The 18596-nt window shown below is 48.2% G+C and overlaps 1 protein-coding gene across 2 annotated transcripts in view; it reads right to left on the bottom strand.

The window, feature by feature from the left end:
* Positions 1-17419, bottom strand: part of FRMD1 (FERM domain containing 1) — a 43067-nt gene extending 25648 nt beyond the window's left edge. For both annotated transcript variants that reach the window (XM_056344571.1, XM_056344572.1), the window contains exons 1-3: positions 17305-17419; positions 6717-6881; positions 1049-1139 (exon numbers count right to left, since the gene is read on the bottom strand). In XM_056344571.1, coding sequence (XP_056200546.1) covers positions 1049-1139; positions 6717-6812 — 187 coding nt within the window. In that variant the 5' untranslated portion in view covers positions 6813-6881; positions 17305-17419. The remainder of the gene's footprint in view (positions 1-1048; positions 1140-6716; positions 6882-17304) is intronic.
* Between the last annotated feature and the right edge of the window lie 1177 nt (positions 17420-18596).

Genomic DNA, 18596 nt, shown 5'->3' with positions numbered 1-18596 from the left:
TCACATTAAAAAAACCTGCACTGGTTTAGAGACAGATATATTTGTTAGCCACCGGTTTAGTTAGATTGATGGAATCTCCTGGAGACTCTACAAACCTTACAGACATAAGTAGCTTACACTGGTCTTTTGAGTGCTGTGCTCAAAAAAAGCAAAAGTTCCTAGAGAATGAAAACAGAAAGCAAATGAGACAAGTAAACTTAAAGAATATCCCACATACTCATAAGGAGGCCAAAGAAACCTTATTTAGGAGGACTCATAAAAGACTATACTCATTTCAATGAAACGGTATCTAGAGTCACAGTACTAAATAATAACACACTTGAGAAAAATTCAGGAGGCAAGCAAAATCCTTCCCACACTTTTGGAAACGGGGAGAGGCAGAATAAGGAGGACAACAGATCCCTATCTAATTACCAAGAGTTGTGGGGAGGGTGCCAATGCACACACCATCCTAGAAATGTAGTATCTCATACAAGTTTGCTCCTTTAAGGCATCATTTTACACTGTTCCCTAGTCAATACTATGCCATAGGACCAAGCAGACTGGACTTCAACACACAGACTAAGAAGTTTTGTATTTCTCATGCAATATTCCAAACCCCAGTGTCCTCCACTTACACACTTAGTCCCACCATTTGAGTTTCCTGCCTCTCATGCCACATTCTTTGCTTGTGACTTCAGAAGACAAGTAACACTTTCAGCTCCAAATTCCTTCGAAAACTCACCTCCTGTTCAACTGCTGACAGTTTTGAATTCAGTGACAAGTATGTTGGCTAGCAGTTCAGCTACAGGAGAGAAAGAAAACCCCACAAAGAGGTGGAACAAAGGTGGAGAACAAAAGCCCCCCCCTTCTCCCAATTTGTCTGCCCACATACCGAAGATCAAAAGAGCTCCAAGAAGACTGTGCATAATCTACATACTTTGTGACCTTATTACAATCAAACTCCCCGCAGGCACGGCCGCTGTGTATATATGCATGCACTGTAAATACACAAGTGGGCCTATGGACGTTTGCCAAGACATTTGTTCCATGCATTGAGTTTGCTTACTTTTAACAATGCTGAGGCCAAAGAAGTGAGGCTCTTTAATCTTCACTAAATCACAAACTTGCTGAAAGAGCTCCTGTCCAGTGGCTTTAACCTGAAAGAAACAACCAATCCAACATTACCGATGGCTCATACCTGGATGGAGCAATTCCCCTTCTTTATATTGGCCAATACGTTCTTCAGTACCATAGCACGCATACACAAAAAAAAACCAAACCAAAACAACTCCAACCAACCCACAGAACAAACTTTGTTTTCAGTATTATTGCTGTTATCACAGAATAAAAATCAACATGTCATTCTCCTTCCTTCACAGTGCAAAGTGGCTCAGCTCAGTAAGCCACGAATTCAGTTTCCTATCTATTGGCAACTTTGTGTAGGAATTTGGGGCACTGCTGGAGCCCTAGTTTTGTGCAGTACTGACCAGGCTATTTAGAGGTGCTCTTACAAAAAGTGTGTTTGTAATTACAGAAATGAAAACACTATTTGCAGATTATTTTTTTTTTGAGGTTAAGAGAAAAAAAAACCCACAAAAACAAAAGAAAACTTTCATTCAGAAGTACTAAAAACAAAAGTACACAAACAAACTCAAGACTGCTTGGTCTGAGCAGAAATAGCTCAGGGTTAGAGATGAGGTTGCTCTGTATCCCACACAGAAGAGCTTGTTCTGTCCTCTGCTGACTTCTGGTCACACAGCAACTAACACCTTCATCTTCTGAAGCTGTCACTACAGCCTGTAAGCTCTTGCCTGTTTCCGTGCCATACTGACACCTCCCAGTACCTTTGCCTCCCATAACACTGTGCACGCACTGGGAAGGCAGAGCTGCCAGCACATGCTCCTGCAGGGGACCAGAGGCTGGGGAGTAGTTGCAAGCATTGGCAAGAGCACAGGGCAAGAGAGCTGTGGCACAGCAGCACAGCTACTGAGTGCACTTTTCTAGCAGGGCTGCTAAAAGCACAGGCTACCCCAGCAAGAGCGTAATTCTGGCTACCTGCACGTGCAGACCTGGATGTGTACTATGATCAGAAGATTCCCCCATTAAATGTCCCACCACCTACAGCTTCATTGCCCCCTGCCCCATTGCACCACCCCAGCAGCACAGACAACTCCAGGCCCAAACAAAAACCTCAGCCCTCAGAGGCACCGGGGAAGGAGTTCTGAGCAAGAGCGGATGGGGAGAGCCAAACACCACTGACGGACCACCTCAGCTCAGCTCAGCCCAGGGCCCAGCCAGCTGCAGCGGCAAAATGGGCCAGAACCTCTGAATTTCATTAAGCCACTGCTGGATGGTGGGCCTGCCTGAGGGGGCACAGTGTAGCACGATCTTCACAGCGGCAAAGGGTGATAGGACAGAAGTCGACTACTGAACTCTCCTATAACCTAATCACTGCCATCAAACTAATCGCCACGGTAATTCTTCAAACCCTTTTAGTGCAGGTGTGCCACACTCCCCAGAAACTGGCTGTGCTCTGCCCCAGGATGTACCATGTCACTAGACATGGACAATGGGAAACAGGAGTTATTTAAGTACCCATTTTCTTCTGCTTGACAAGGCATTACTAGCCAGCCACTCACTACTGCTTTATGGGGAGCTTTGAAGCCTGCACTACACCAATACATACTCACACGCATATATATGCTTTGGGAGGGGAGGAGGCAGTGCACAGTTCTGGTAAGACCCAATACCGCATCTGGGTCTTATTATAAATGTCTGTGCATGAGACTTCACCCTTGCCTAATGCAGTATTTGCTCAGCTGCCAAGAACAAGCAGCTGGAAGGGAAAGCTGGGCACAGGTCTGTCTCCTTTCTCAAGGAAGCAAACTCTGACCATGTTCTCCTACCTGGGAGGACTCACTAAGGAAAAGGTGACCTACCCCTAGCCAAAATGGTTATGTGCATACAAGAGTCACTGGCAGCACAGGGCTCTATGTAATAAAGCCTTACGATTAGATGAATTTTGTAAGTGACATGCTTTCACACCTAAGGGAACAAAAACCTGCTTTAAGATACATAGTTCTAAGGAACTGAGCACTTCCACGTTTTGTGACACTGAGCTCTAAAGCACTGATTTAATCAGACTTCTTGCACAGCAGGTATGTGTGCTACCACCTTGTCCATTCTCATTTTGGCACTTCCCTTCTGGATCAAGTTTTACTCCCAGCCTTCAAGGCTGTGCAATACCGATTACACTTGCAATCGTTGTTCCCTGCTCCTGCTCAAAGCAATCAGCATTTCCCTTTGCATTTTTCATCTGTGCACTTCTCTTTGGCCTCTCCTCCCTTTGCATACGGCTCCTGTGCCAAGCTCCATCCCAGACACTATGAATCATTCTTTCCACTGATACTCAGATTTGCCCCATGTCAGACTCAGTGCTTCTTGACACATTAAATTCAGTCCAAAATGAAGTCAACCGCAAGTTTACAGAAGGTAACTGCTACTCCAGGGTCATTCTCTGTGCAGATATTAATGTGTATGAGTTACCTATCTCTATTTTTCTTGGTCCATATGCTTTAAAACATCAGCTCTCTTGCCTCCAGAACAACTGAAAAAGTTCAGACCTATGCTTGCCATTTGCCAACACACAGGACCTCACCAGACTTCCTCCCCTCCAAAAACTTCTGCTCATGCTCCCACTCTTTCTCCAGCAGCTAGACAAGGAGCAACATCTGCTGTGGCTGCTTCTGAACTGCCCAAACGCAGGTAGCATGGCTGCTTGCCCTGCTGCCCTCGTTGGCAGCCAGACCTTGGCTAGCATCGGGGTCTCTCCTTTATTCAGCTACTACCACCCCAGAAAATCTCCAGAAACTCAGTCATAAAAACCAGTTGATATTGATCAACAGGTTCAAAACTATCAGGGAGATAAGCAACGATGCTGGCAGATTAAAAAACTAAATAAATTAGATACCACTCCAAGATCTTTGGTGCAATTGACACAATTTTTAGTTGCACCATTCTCACTGACATCCTGCTTAAGCTGCCTGGTGCTCACATGCCATCTCCTTCCTGCGGCAGCCTGGAGCACAGCCGACTGCTTTACTCTGTGCTCCAATGTCTATTCTCCCCAGCAGAAACTTTCCACTTCACCTCCTCATCCTCAGGGCAGCTAGTGAGCTGCAGCACCCACTAGCTCTCCTCACTGTTTTGCTTCTCCTCACATTCACGGTTGGTCCCAGGAAGACAGATTTTCCTCCACACCAACCCCTCGAATTCATCTATATATCCAGACAGGTGGACATCAAAGTTAATTAAGAGATACCCGATTATGAGGAAGAGACTTTAAAATGGCTCCTGCTTTTCTCTCCAGCAGCATTATCTGTGAAGGGCACAAGACAAATCAATTTTAAAGAGCAGGCTTCAATCTACATGTGACCACATAAAACACATATAGGTAAACTCTTATCTGGAAGGGTGGAATTTATGGGATGGGAGAGAAAGGAATTACCTGCATAAACACTGTGCTTATCATGAGAAGGATCTATAATTTATTCTGCTGAAAGGATAACTATTCCTACCTACCTCACTGAGCTGCCTGCTTGTTTAGTATTTGCATTCCACACTGAAGAGGTAAAAAGGCTTTGGAAATCTTAAGTAGTGGCATTATTATTCTAATAAATGAACAAAGTATCATATGTGGTTGGGCTAATTAAATTTGGGTTCTACCAACATCACTAGAAAATTGCCTTGATGTTCCTTTAAAAAAAAAAAAGCTCTCTCCAGCTGTGAAATCTTAATTTCTGTTGTTGTTTTGAAGGGGTGTTGTGGTAAAGACTGAAGCCAAATGAAAAGCTGGTTTTGCTGACTTGCCCAGCTGTAACAGGTCATGTTTCACACTCTATGCAATTAGGACACAACTATGCACTGAGGTCTCATGTTTTGGCCCACGCAGCTATTCCCTTTCACACGGAGGCACCTCCACGTACATGTTTTCACAACTCCACAGCCATCAAAGAAAGGGGCAGAAGTGAGGAGGGAAAGCATCTGGGGTCTTGTAGCAGGGACCCCTCCGTGGGGCAAGGTGGTGATGCTCAAGGCTCCCAAATCTGTGGAGGGGCAGCAGGCAGGAATGGGGGGGACACAGAGCCTCCCCTCCATCCCTGCAAGCTCTCAGTGCTAAAGACCATTTCTTATGCTTATTAAATAACCTGGAGGTATTTAAAAGACATGCAGATGTGGCACTTGGCAACACGGTTTTGTGGTGGGCTTGGCAGTGTCAGCTTTATGGTTGAACTTCATGATCTTCAGGGTCTTTTCCTGAATGATTCTATGATTTTAGGATAAACTGCAGGTATCCAAGATTTACCATATGGTTTAAGTGCTGCCTAAACTTAATATGGTGGAGCGTGACCCAGTGGTGTCAGAGCCGTGTGCCCCACTCAGGCATGAGCACAGCAGGCAGCAGTGATGGCATCAGCCCTGCCAGCACACTGCCCTCCTGCACACCAGTCTGCACCTTCCCGGTGGCAGAGCAGGCTCTGTTATCTCAGATCTTTAGCTTCCCTGATAAAAACTATAAGAAAGTGATATTTAGGGTCAGCCGCAACAGACCATTACCCAGGCCTGCACACCTGCCGCCAAGTACTTAATTAAATCATCATTTTGTGGCTTGCACAATAGCCAGAAGATTGCAAAAGCCTTCTGGGGCAGTAGATGGGCTGAGTTCGAACAGGTAACCTAGAAGCAGAGCACCCCAGATTTCGCTGTTAAGCCTTGTTCCATCCAGCCCTGATGGCCGTTTCAGTTAACAATGCCACACTTGGGCACAGCAGGTAGGAAAATTCCTACATGGATTTTGAAGATTAGCATGCATAGTTTCAAAAACCACCGGTTCTATCCAGTGCTTCAAATACCAGTTCACCTCAACTGTCTTCTCCCCATCGCCATCCCAGAGGGGGCAAAAACCCCCACCCAAAACAAAACAAAACCTCCCCAGCCCACAAGGAGTGCACCACATGCTCACAAGACAGCGCTTATCTTTGAGGGTAGTTTGTCATCTGAACATGAAGTGCCTCTGTCAGCTCAGTTTCTCACAAGTTCAAGGAGCAGCTGGCGTTGCACGAAGAGGCACCGTGCCATGGTGGACAGCATGCCACAATGGGCTGCCAGCTGACGTGGCTCTGCTGTCACCCGTGCACACATTCTTAGGCATTTGAAGTGAAGATCAAAGAAACGAAACAACTTACTTCTATTTCTTGTGGGTACAAGTACTCAAAAGAGGGAAAAAATGCTACCCTCAATGGCTGTTTACTCTGCCTTAGAGTCTTTGAAGGGATCTGCAGACTATCAAAACCTGAAATAGCTAAAACGCCAGAGCAAACGGTCGTGTGTTGGGCACGCTTGCTAAGTCATCAAGGCATTTCAGGATCAATTTTTTTAAAAATTATGTATTATCATCAGTGGCAAAAGCACTTAGAGAGAATAAAAAAGGAAACAACAACAGAAAAAGAACAGAGGGGACCCCTGTCCAAAAACACAACTGGGACTTTTAAGGGACTCCGCAAATGAGTTGAAGCTGCCCAATTAGAAAATGGTGCACCAATTACCTTAAGCTGGCTAATAGCCTTTTGGTGTCAGCAGACCAGCACCAGGCTTTTGGGAGAACAATGGGAGCTAACAAAACTCAACCGAAGCCACCATGCAGCGACCTCCCAGCCTCCCTCCTGGCCACTCACCCCGACGGCTAGGCTGAGCTGCTCCCGGGTGGGCAGAAAGACACAGACGCTCCGGCTCTCCGGCTGCATCCTGCCCGCCAGCAGCGCCCTGCTCATGGTAGGCAGCTCCGCGGGGGCCAGCGTCTCCTCTCTGGGCAGGTATCAGGCTCCCTTCATCCCACGCACCTGTCAAGAAGGTGAAAGCATCAGTGCCACACTCCTGCCAGCACTGGGAGCAGCCTGTGGCACACATTTGACAGGATGTTTTCCTCCTTGCTGTTTTTAAAAAAAAAACAAAACACAACTCATCCATTTCACAGCACCATGGCCAACATTTCCACCAGCATCGCAGCACAAGCCAGGCAAAGTCAGCCTTTAAACACCTTGTGAGCCCCAGGAGAGCGCCACAGAGTGATGAGGTCTCCCTAGAATAACAAACCAAAGTCAAGGTTTCAAGATACACGTTCAGTGATAAGACAGATGCCACCTTGGACTGCTTCCTGAAAACGCCCACAAGAGAGGGGGGAGCGTCCCATCCTTCAGCCAGGTACCACGCTCTCACCCAAAGCAGAGATTACAATGAGTTGTCAGCAGGCACCTGTCAGTGCAGAGGGCTTCATCTGAGCAGTCTTTCTGCCTCACCCCACCCCCAGACCCTGGGAAACCACTGCCCCAAATCCTCTATACCTCAACTCAGAGAAAGAGGTAGAAGTGCATAAACTCACAAGGCTGAGCTGCTGTATCGTACTTTTTGTCAGAAGCACTGCCAGCCTCCTCGCAAGGACTGAGCCCAAGCTGCAGAAGCACCTTAGAGCTGAAGTTATTATTGTAACAGAAATAGAGACAAAAATTCAGTTCACACCCAAAAGCACAGTAGCCAACATCATTTGCGCGTTATAGCTGGGTTAGACAGTTTCCTCAGCAACTTGTGACATTTTATTTACAACCCTCTCAGCTCTGATGCTCTCCAGGACAGGGAAGCATCCTGGGGCACCTAACAAAACTGCTGGGAATGGGAGAGGCTCCTTGAGGATAGGTTAGGGATGAAAGCTGGCAGAGACCTCAACCAGCAAGATACCAAGCAGTTATGGAGTCCACTCCATCCCTGTGCAAGATTTGATGCAAGTCAAACCCTGGCTGCCTCAAAGTCACCCCAGCATGACTCCCTTCCACCAGCAGCACCCAGACACTCATCACCAGCACAGTAACAGAGGTGCTGCTGGCTGGCGCCTGCCCACAAAGCCCCCCCATGCCCCTGGGGATGGGCACATACCCAAGCACTGGCAGCCAAACACACTGGCTCTGGCAGCACTACCCTCTCCCACTGCCCACGCCACAGCCCACCGTCAGGGGACGGGCTGTGAAGGGATGCACAGGGTTTACCTTTGCCCTCCAAAATGGATTTGAGGACAACGGATCATAAGCAACCAGGAAGCAGGTCATGCGAGGTTAACACACGTACATATACATGTATGTACACATGCATATGTGCATTACATGTAAGTTTTAAAAACATTTTGTATTTAAAATCATGTTTTTCCTGTTTTAGGGGAAAACTACAATGGAATCAAACTCTTGTGTGGGAGATGGGAAAAGCAAAGTGTCATGGGAAAAAGTACAGTACAAAGTACTTGGATTTACCCCTCTCCCTTCCACTGTGCTCAAGACTTTTTTTTTTTTTATAAATACAGGAAAAAGATCTGTAAGTGTCCTTTTGCAAGTACAAAAGTTGTTCCATGCACCTCCTTCCCTGCACCAGCATACACCATGATTCTTAATAAAGCATTTTTTTATACAAGTTCTTTATGTAGAGCACCATAAGAACACAAACATTGCATTTATTGTATTAATGAAAAGAGAGGGTTATTAAAGACTATTATTACGACTTTTTTCCAAAATCATAATTTAATTACACGAGAACTAGGAGTTTTAACAAGAAGATTGCTCTAAATTATAAGCAAGCAGAAAAATCACATTTGACTTCCTTGGACAGGTTAATATTTCATTTAATAGAAGCTTTAAGAGAAACACTCTGATTTGTCCTCTCTTGTCGATATAATTAGACCGATGAGCTCTCCTAGGCTTCAGGCTACACACTACTACCAGCTGTATATAAATTACAAATGTCTACAGAATGACTCGAGGGCAGCAGGTCACCATTATTATTGCCAGCTGATGTCATATGCACCATAAACTTTATCAACAGCATAAAGAGCTCGGAGTATGAGCTCAAGCTTTCCAACACAAGCAGGTTTGTCTTAATTGTCAAACTGCTGCACTGGCTGGTACACATTCCCACTCACCAGGGGAGATCATATCCAGCAAAGACATTAATGCATCTCCTAACAGAACTGAAAATAGGACACAGAAGCAACCGTGAAAAACATGTGCACACAATTTTCTGTGGATAACTGAAGAAATTGATTCCCAGTTCCCTACAGCCTCTATAAAACAAAGCTTTGGGAAAGCTTTTCCACTGGTCTCACACCCGCTTTGTCCATTTCAGTTTTTAAGAGAACTGTGGACCCTGAGAGCAAGGAAGTGAGAAAGGAGGGGGAGAAGGTGTTTTTCTTCTTGTTTTACAACAAATAAGCTTATGGACCCTGCCACAGCAGGTAAGAGGTTAAAGAAGCAACATTCTTAATCTGCAGGGGGAGGTCAAACACAAGCACAGCTCAGCCTTCTCTTCTTTAGAAGTACATCAGGATGTGATAAAACATAATGAATCATTAACTTGCTAGACCTGCAAGTGTACACCTTTAAAAAAAAAAAAGTTGTGAGCCAAGAGTAACTGCCCAATGAAAACAAGTGGCCAGAAGGAATGCTCTTACTTACACATACACAATTTCAGACTGCCCATATGCCATTCTTTTGTTTACCACAGATTCCAACCTCTTAACCTCAATTAAACCCTAAAAGCTCCAGCAAATGCACCACAGATGAATTAATAAAAGCTGAAGTCAATCATCAGCCTCTGGGACACCCTATAGGTTGGTTGTTTTTGTTGCTTGGGTGTGTGGTTTTTTGTAAATAACATCACTTCATGTTTTAGCTCCTGGAGAAGTGCATTTTGAGATGTAATTGCTTGGTCAAAGGCCCAGCAGTCTATCAATGAAATAGTCAAAGGCGCTGTTTATTTGTATTCTTCTTGTATCAGTCAGGAGGCTTATTAGTGCCCAGAGTGGTGGCACAACTTATTTAGCACTGTTTATTTTACCTAAACACACACGCAGCGGAGCTTTGGAAAACATGCCTGTCATTAATTTCAAGACTCCTCTGATTAAACAACTCAAACATGGCCATAAAAACTAATTAAGAAAAACCCTAATCTTCCCCTTCTCTCCCCACAGCTCCTCGAGCTGCTTCCCAGCACCAGACCCAAACCTCAGCACTTGCTCGGTCAAAGTAGGAATTGCTGAGGTTTGCCCCAGGGAGAGGGATGAGTGGCAGAGCCCTGCAAGGGGGGAGGATGAAGAGGAGGAAGGAGATCGTTTGCTTTGGGTATCAGCAGGACAGCTACGTAGACCACCTCACTCAGCCCATATACACAATGGCACAAAGATGGCCAGCCACCGCTGAATTTGGGGCCACGCTACAGCCAGCCTGTCTAGAAGCAGGGCTCATCCAGACAGCATGTGAGGAGTTTGCACAGCCTTATGAGTGCCACTGTATTTTACACATCAGTTGGTGGAACCATGGTGAATTGGGTCCTAATCCTGATTTCAGCCTCTAGGTACTGCCACAAGCACATCTCAAGGGGATAAAGCAAACAGAGGAATGAGCAATTGCTTATAAACTCAAAGCAGCAAAACTGAACAAACTCCTCCCTCTACTGAGAAAAAAGCCCAGGTAAATCTGTGCTTCTCTCAAGAACACCTGGAAACATGCTTTATAAGGTTGAATACCATAAAACATCATAGGAAAGCTGGTTTTGCTAGAGCTGCCAGAAAACGAGCATTAAGCATCTTCCTGATAAGATCTTCCCAGAGTGGCCCTATGGAGTCCCATCAAAAACTGTCTAGAAACAGTAAGACTCTTCTTAACATTTTCCCGACATTATCCAGAGACGTCTTAGTCTTCTAAGACAACTAGACTCTTAGGCTACAGTTTCACAATCAGCTTACACAGCTTTAATCAAGGCAGTCCTGCAGCAAGACAGACAGAAAAACTGCCTGGAAACAGATCTGCCTTCGGCTGCAACCCACACTTGGGCTGCCTCATACCAGTGATGAAATGCAGCCTTAAAACTGTGACCCCCCTTCACCTTCCAGGTATTTTTGTCCTCTCAGAGGCACACTGTAGGGCACCAGTCTTATCTGCAAAACAGAGTAATAAAGACTCTGAGCAAGTAAAAGATGTAACAATGGAATATATTAGCCTTTCATAGCAACTTTAAGACCCTACCCACCTCCTTTGACTACCCCCAGAGATGATGAAAATTTCTCTGGAAAGACGCATCAACCAGGAGAGAGGGAAAAAATAGTTGCTTGTCAGGGCAGAAAACAAGATTGATGCTAAATAGCTTTATGTCACAGCTGCAGATGATGTGAAAAGTGCCACCTGCAACCAACAGCCAGGACAACTAGGTCATGTCCTGCAGCGAATTCCCAGCACACTGACTTTTCCAACATATCTGCCTTGGCATCACTCCAGGACCTGCACAACACATTCAAAGCAAGGATGCCATAAGGAGGCAAGGTACTGAATTTGGTGTCCACACAATGCTTTTGACAGAATATACACCTGCCTTCAAACACAGCACTACTCTGTAGGAAGCCCCGACTGAAAGCCATCGAATGAGGAATACCAAGACACCTCCCAGACACTTGGGTGCTCTGAAGGACTGGATCCCAGAAATGATGCAGCTTGGCTACAGGACAGATGCAACACTTGCAGCAAAGGCAACTGATTTTCAGTCCACAAACGTGGGAGATGCAACTGCAGCAGGCCTCCTCCATCTGCTAGCATCACCTGTTAGATTTGAGTGCCATCCTCTCACAGGGGTGGAATGTAGGCCTGGTTCCCACCATTCCTTTAGAATTTTCAAAAGGTACAATGGGAGATGGCTCCAAAAACTCCAGGGCTGCAGAGCCCTAGCAAACTTAGCTGTCACCTGTAGCCTTGAGACAGACAAGGAAGTCTCTGAGCATTGGTCTTCGATATGAAGGAACATCCTTTTTCCTTTCTTCCCATACAAGCAGCACTCCCTGGTGATGCTGAGTTTTACAATAGAGAGGAAAACGCTTTCTCGTTAGTCTTCATCGCAGGATTAGACACAGCTCTTACTTAGGCATGACCGCCCACACGCCACCCCTGTACTGTAAAGGTTTCCTGCCTCACTTCAAGCAGCACGAGCGCTAAAACATGAAACACTCTTGAGTTTGCAGCTCTTCTGCTCTGCACCCCTCACAATGTGGCCAGTGTGCTCAGGAAAAAGGGATCTCCCAAAATTCCCAGGGACAGCCATTCCTAACCTGGGACGATGCTACTATGCTACTCTGTAGACTGCCCTAGTCCTTAAGCTCAAAGACGGGGGACAACTCCCTTACCTAGGGATGGCAGAGCTCTCTGGTAGCCAAGTAGAAGTGACGCATGTTTTAGGGCATGCATCAGACCTTACTGCTGCTAACTAGTCCCGAGAGGAAAACTGCTTAGCTGAGAACAGGGCACCAAAGGAGGTGCTCCTACTGCACACAGATGCGCAACAGCCCAGTAGTGGTGGCAGGACCACGCAGGGTGTCTGCCACGCTTCCAATCAGCTTTTCCATGGGATGAAAAAAGCTCCAAACAGCAGTTTGTTCCCTGTGAAGACAGTCCAGTATGAATCATCTGGGCTTAATCTTTCCTGAAACCAAAACTGAATTTAGAAGCTTTTTGAGAGAAGCAGATGAGTATTAAAGGCTCCAGGCAAAATGGGACGAATTAGGATCTCACAGGGACTACACTTTTCCATCACTTCCAAGTGATGGAAAGTGCCTTTGATTTTTTGTACACAAAAACATGCAGTCTTTTAAAATGCATTATTTTATCAGAAGCATATGCAAAACTTAGTGGCATACATGCTTTACACAATACCCAAACAGTAAAGTCTGCAGCTAGAGCATGCAATTCCTCTCCAGCATGCCTTTTTCATGGAGAGACAAATATTCTCTTGTCACCATGGGAAAAGCAACAGACCAACCGATCCTGCCTGTTCATTGATTGTGTTGTAGCATGTACCCTATCACATCTGACTACCAGTGTGAAGTTTCTCATTACAATTAATTTGGTTACCTCTGAATAATCTATTCATAGACTTGTTGACTGATTACCAAGCTTACAGGGCTTCCTCATACTTCATAAATCAAGCTCACTGAAGTTTGAGTAAGTAGCAACTGAAGGTATCGATTGGCCTAGGTAAATGCAGAAGCGTAAGAAAGGACCAGCAGAACATGGGACAAGGTGTGAGCCAGCCTCGGTGTCCGCCACACCTGGCATAAAGTGGCTGCAAAGGGAGCCTGCTCAAACTGCAAAGCTCTGTTGCCTCAGCTGGATGACCAAGACAGCACTGCATGAGATCTTGCAAAGATTAAGGGAAGTGAATTGCTTGAATAGCTGTTCAGTAACAGCAAGCTTGCCTCCGCTGAAACACAGGGACACATGTCTTGAGATGGACCCTTACAGAAAGCTTATTCCTCGGCACATGTCTGCAGAGCCAGGAGTGCAGGAAAGAAAATGCTACAGTCTTGTACCTCAGGGTGAAGGACAGCAACAGAAGATACTTCAGTGTGGTACTCCAGTGCTCGCCCTGCACACTTCTGCCAAGTAGTGCAATCCTTACTAAAGACTGTTCATCTTTTGTATCTATGCAAAGCAGGAGAGGCAAAGTACTGTACTTGGAGACCAGCTGCAGCAAGGTCTTTAAGGGAGAGCGAGGCTTCCTTCCCAGCCACTGCAAATGTCAGGAAGCTTAGGAAGTGCAGCAAGACCTGGCCTCTCTACTAGCAACTCAGGAGAGAAGCCTCTTTCTGTATCATGCAAATTGCAAATGCACAAGTTCTCATGACCCAAAAACGTACCTGTTAGTTCTCCAACTGGAAACTTACTCCTTTAAGTCTACCAAGGCTCTAAACAGTATTTCTCCCAAGCAGATCTGTTACACTCTTGCCTTAAGCACAACAGCCAATTCTACAAGACTGCCCTTGCAGAAGTTACTCCATGGTGACAGTGGTTTTATATTGGAGCTGAGCTAGACTCAATTGAAAGAAATCACCAAGCCTTCTGGAACACTTTGCAGAGCTGTCCAAAAAAGTGTGAATAAACTCTTCCTTCATTTTCTGTTCTCACCAAGATCTTGTAAAAGTTCTGGAAGTAGGCAGACTATGAAATCTTTATTTAAAAAAAAAAAAAAAACCACAACAAAAAATCCCACACCAAACCCTGCATCATTATAACTTCACAGGCAATACCTGAAGCTGCAGGACAAATAAGAACAGACATGCTTTTACTAATACATCACATAAAGAATTCCTCTGAGCTGGAATAGCTTTGCTACCAGTAATAACCAGGTAAAAAAAAAAAGTTGGCTTACTTCGCCAGAGGAAGGAGAAAGTCCATGCTGATCTCATGGCATCTGATTCACTGCCTAAATATTCATACCAACTAGACAGCTTCTGCATCAGCTTGCTTCTAACTTTTGCCTCCTAAAGTCTACAGCTAGTCTTGAACATATTCAGAGCAGAGAGAAATTCCCATTTATGTGAAGTGGACAGAGTTCCAGAAAGAACAGATAAAATTGTCTGGAACACAGCTTGCCTCTATTACAAGTGTGAAAACACCAATCAGCCAATAGCTTGACAAAATTAACGCAAACAGCGGGGTCTTTATAATTAGATGCAGCTTCAGAGGCTGCACACAGTACTGCCAAGCCATCACCAGCAAAGTGATGGTGAAATGAGAAGATGCAGCCCCCAAAAAAGAGACAGAGGAAAAAAACCAGCTCTACAAGGTGCTGCATTTTTGAGGGGATGATGAATTTTGCAAAAAGAGGAAACATAGCAAAAAAAAGAAAAAGTGTAAGAAATGGTTTTAACAAGAAGCAAATTACTTCCTTCTGCAATTCTCCATGGAGCAGCTCCTCCCTGTCAGAGGACTTCTTTTGGGCCAAGACCGCTGTTCGTCTGTGCTCAGTTACTAACAACACGTTATGAATTAAGGTACCGCAGCTAAACACCACCAAGATAATCAAGGAGCAGTGCAGTAGCAGCACAGAACTTTGTGCAAGAAAAGGAGCGTAACCCCGGAGCACAGTAAGCATGCAAGTAATTTACATTGTCTTGCATTGGATGAACAGTAGAGCATCAACACTACAAAAGCCAGTTGGTACAGAGTTAACCACTGCATGCATACACTTTTTACCTGCAGTGCTGGCAACAGAAAAGTGTGCTGTAGCTTTAAAGCACTACCAGCTTTGGGGTTTGTTTTTTTTTAAAAAAAACCAAACCCCAAACACAAAACCACCAAAAAAATGAAACGACATAGCCTTTACCTGCTATCAAAAAAAACCCTTCCCCTATCAAAAGAGTTAAATCAGAAAAACACATGTAAACACAAACTTTTTTGTTTGTATTAGGATTTTTTTATTTCAGGAGGAAAGTTGACACAAATTTATTCAACAACAGTATTTATCCCAGTTTATCATGTTTACATAAAAATCTAGTTGAACAACAACAAAAATTCCTAGGAAAAAAACCTGTCCAAAGAGCACAGACAGTATTTTTTGGTAAGTCAGTGAAAAGAATCATTACAACTGATGTTCTTCAATAGCATTTTGTAGACTTTTTTTTGTTTATACTTTTCTTACTCTGTGGGTGTGCGTCTCAAACCCCCCCCCCCTGCTTAAGGCAATCTCTGAAAAAAAAACCCCAATTTTTTTTCCCTTTTGGATTTCATGTTCTTCTGGTTTGGCATTCCTTATCTGAAGCCAAAACACTGGCTACTACACAGACTCTCAACATCACCCGTGCTGAAAACAGAACACTTTGATTAAGAGTGCACAGCAATTAAATGGGAGGAATAAACAGAAGATGAGAGCGAGGCTAAGGCATTCTGTTGTCATTCCAAGTTTTCCAGGAACAAAATAAAGAAAGGGGAAAAAAAAAAAAGATAAAAGCTAAACAAATGAATGGGAAACTAACGTCCAAAATATTGTTTGGGGTTTTTTTGGGGGTTTTTTTGTTTTGTTGTTTTTTTTTTTTTTTTTTTTTAAGATTACTCCAGTGCTAGAAATACATCCTCGTTATTTTCTCTGGGAAAGCAACTTATGTTTTTCAAGTATTTATTGTCAGGGCCTGGGCATCACAGCAGCTCTCTGAAGAAGGGACAAGGTTCAGACTGTTAGAGTTTCCTGGTGTGATGGAAAAAAACAGATGTGCATTTTAAATGCCACAGGGGATTTAACCTGAGAGCTCATCGCTGCCAAGCAGCGGGAGGAACATCTCTCCATGCCGACGGTGACCGGTTCTCAGCACAGGGCACCCAGAACCTTTCCCTGTAAATCGTTACTAGGGAAGAATTCAGGAGGTGGAGAAACAATGAAGTAGAGAGACTTTTTGACGCCCACCGCTTCTCCCGCCCACATACACCTGCTGGGACACTCGCCTCCATCCCCGCCCTGTCCCATACCCGTAGATGAGTGTCACCGGGGCCAGCCACCCAGCCCTGTCCCTCGAGGAGCACGCAGCCCCTCGGGCTGCTCCGGGAAGGGGGTGGCAGGGCGCCGGAGGGGGCCCAGGTGCCGGGCGCGCTGCCCCGCAGGGCTCACCCTGCCCGGGGTGCCGCAGCCGCGGGCCCCGCCGTGGCGCTTCCCTCAGCACCTGCGGGCAGGTGGCCGCCAGCCAGGCGCCCCTCGGGGAGCGACCCAGACCCGCGCCCCTCACCGCCCGAAGGGGCCGGTACGGTCCCGGGCCGGGAAACGCGCCCCGGCACCGCCCCACCTCCTCGCAGCGGCCGGACCCACGGCGGCGGGGGATGGCAGCGAGCGGCGGAGGAGCTGCCACGACTCCAGGACTCCTCCAGAGCCCATTCCCTGCTGCTCCCGGCCGCCGCCTGCCCACCCTCGCCGCCCCCGGGAGCCGCGGCTCCGACCTCGCGGCCACCCGCGCCTTAGCCCGGCGCTCACCGCTGCTCCGACGGCAAAGTTCCCTCGTGTCATAAAGCCACGAGCGGCCACGGCGCCGCGGCCGGAGCCCGACCCCCCTCACCGGCCAACTCGTACCCCTGCTCCCGCGGCCGGCCCGCCGCAGGCGGGAGCCCCTCGTACCCCGCGGCCGGTGCGCAGGGCTCGCTCACCCGCCCCAGCCGGGCGCAGCGGGCGGTTCGCGGGTCTCGCCCGTTCAAAGCGCCGCCGGCAGCCGCGCCGCCCCCCCGGGGTCCCCGCAGCCGGCCAGGGCAGGTGCCGCTCCCGCCCCGCAGTTGGGACCCGTCCCCCGGCAGCGCAGCGGAGCCGCGCCCGCCCCCCGCTGCCAGAGGAGCCCCGGAGGGACGCGGGAGCCCCGGGAACTCCCCGCACCGCTGCTCCGACGGCGGAGACCGAGCCCCACCAGCTGCGCGGCGCCGCCCCAGCACTTACCGCGGGGTGGCCCCGGCCGCGGAGCTCTGCGGGGCTCTGCTGTCCTCTCCGGGGCGGCATACGGCGCCCGCCGAGCCGAGCGAGGCAGCGTCCGGGCGGGGCGGCACGGCACGGCACGGCACGCTGCCGCCCTGGGGGAGGCCGGGCGGCGGGGCGGGGCCGGGCGGGGCGGGGCGGGGCGCTCCGCCCTTCCCCGGGACCGCACACCGACACCGGCGGCCGCCCCGCGCGGGACTGTCCCGCCCCCGCCGCACCGCCGGCTCAGCGGATTGGCAGAACGGGCAGGGAGTGGGCGGAGCGGGTCCGCGGTGTGGCCTTGGGTTGGCGAACGCGGCTTGTCAATCGGACCTGAGGCGAGGGGGGCGGGGCGGGAGTGGGACCGGTGGCCGGTGGTTGCGGGTGGGTCGGTGGCTGCGGGCCGGGCCGGTACCTACCGCTGAGGGGAAAGAGGGTGCGGTGGGGCTGGCGGTGCGCGTGTAGGGGGGACCCCGACGGCTGCGGGGGGGGAGCCCGCCTGCGAGCGGGTGGGAGGGGGCTGCCTGCGGGGCTGGCGGGGGTTTTGTCCCCGCTTAGGGCGATTTTATCTCGGCAGGGTGCTCTGTGCGCCGCGCTGGCAGCTGTGAGCTCTGTGCTGTTGAAACTTAAATTCAGAGTGATGACACGACCGCCAGTCAGGAGAATTCAGCCCGGGTCACTGCTGCAGCCGGGGGAAGGGGTGGGAGTTGTGGAGTGTCGTGGTGAGGGAGCCGGAGCCGCTGCGCACCCTGCGCCTCTGGCAGCCCCGGGCAGCAGGGCTGTGGTGATGGCATGCCGTAAACCTCGCCTCCCTCCCTCCCTCCTCTATGTCACAATTTGCTTTTTAACGCAGTAACTTAAGCCTTAACTTAAGTAAAAGAAGGCCGGCACCGTCTCAGGTTCTGCAGGCTTGCTCCCTCTCCCTCAGAGCTAGGCCGGTGCTGAGTTTCCCCACACACCGGTTGTATTCGAGGGTGCAGCCCACATGGGGATGGGGATGGCGGTGAGCTGTAAGGGCAGCAGGTGGGAAGGCTTTCGTACAGTGTTTGCACTATGCTGCAGGAGAAGAGTTGCAGTTTGCCCAGGGGGGACCACAAGAGCGAGCCTGACTTGCTGGTGTGACCTGACTGCCTGATAGGGTGTGGGAAGCAGGGCATCAGGTCACCGGTCCTTGCTCACAGGGTTTTTTCCTGTGTTTTAGGTTGGACACAAGGATGGATAAAATCTCAGCCTTGCCAGCGTCGCTGACAACCTGTTTCTTCCTCTTCCCAGCTGGA

Source organism: Falco biarmicus, chromosome 6 (assembly GCF_023638135.1).
Source record: "Falco biarmicus isolate bFalBia1 chromosome 6, bFalBia1.pri, whole genome shotgun sequence".
NCBI lineage: Eukaryota > Metazoa > Chordata > Aves > Falconiformes > Falconidae > Falco > Falco biarmicus.
The sequence above is the reverse complement of the archived record's forward strand: the minus strand, read 5'-3'. Positions and strand labels throughout refer to the sequence as shown.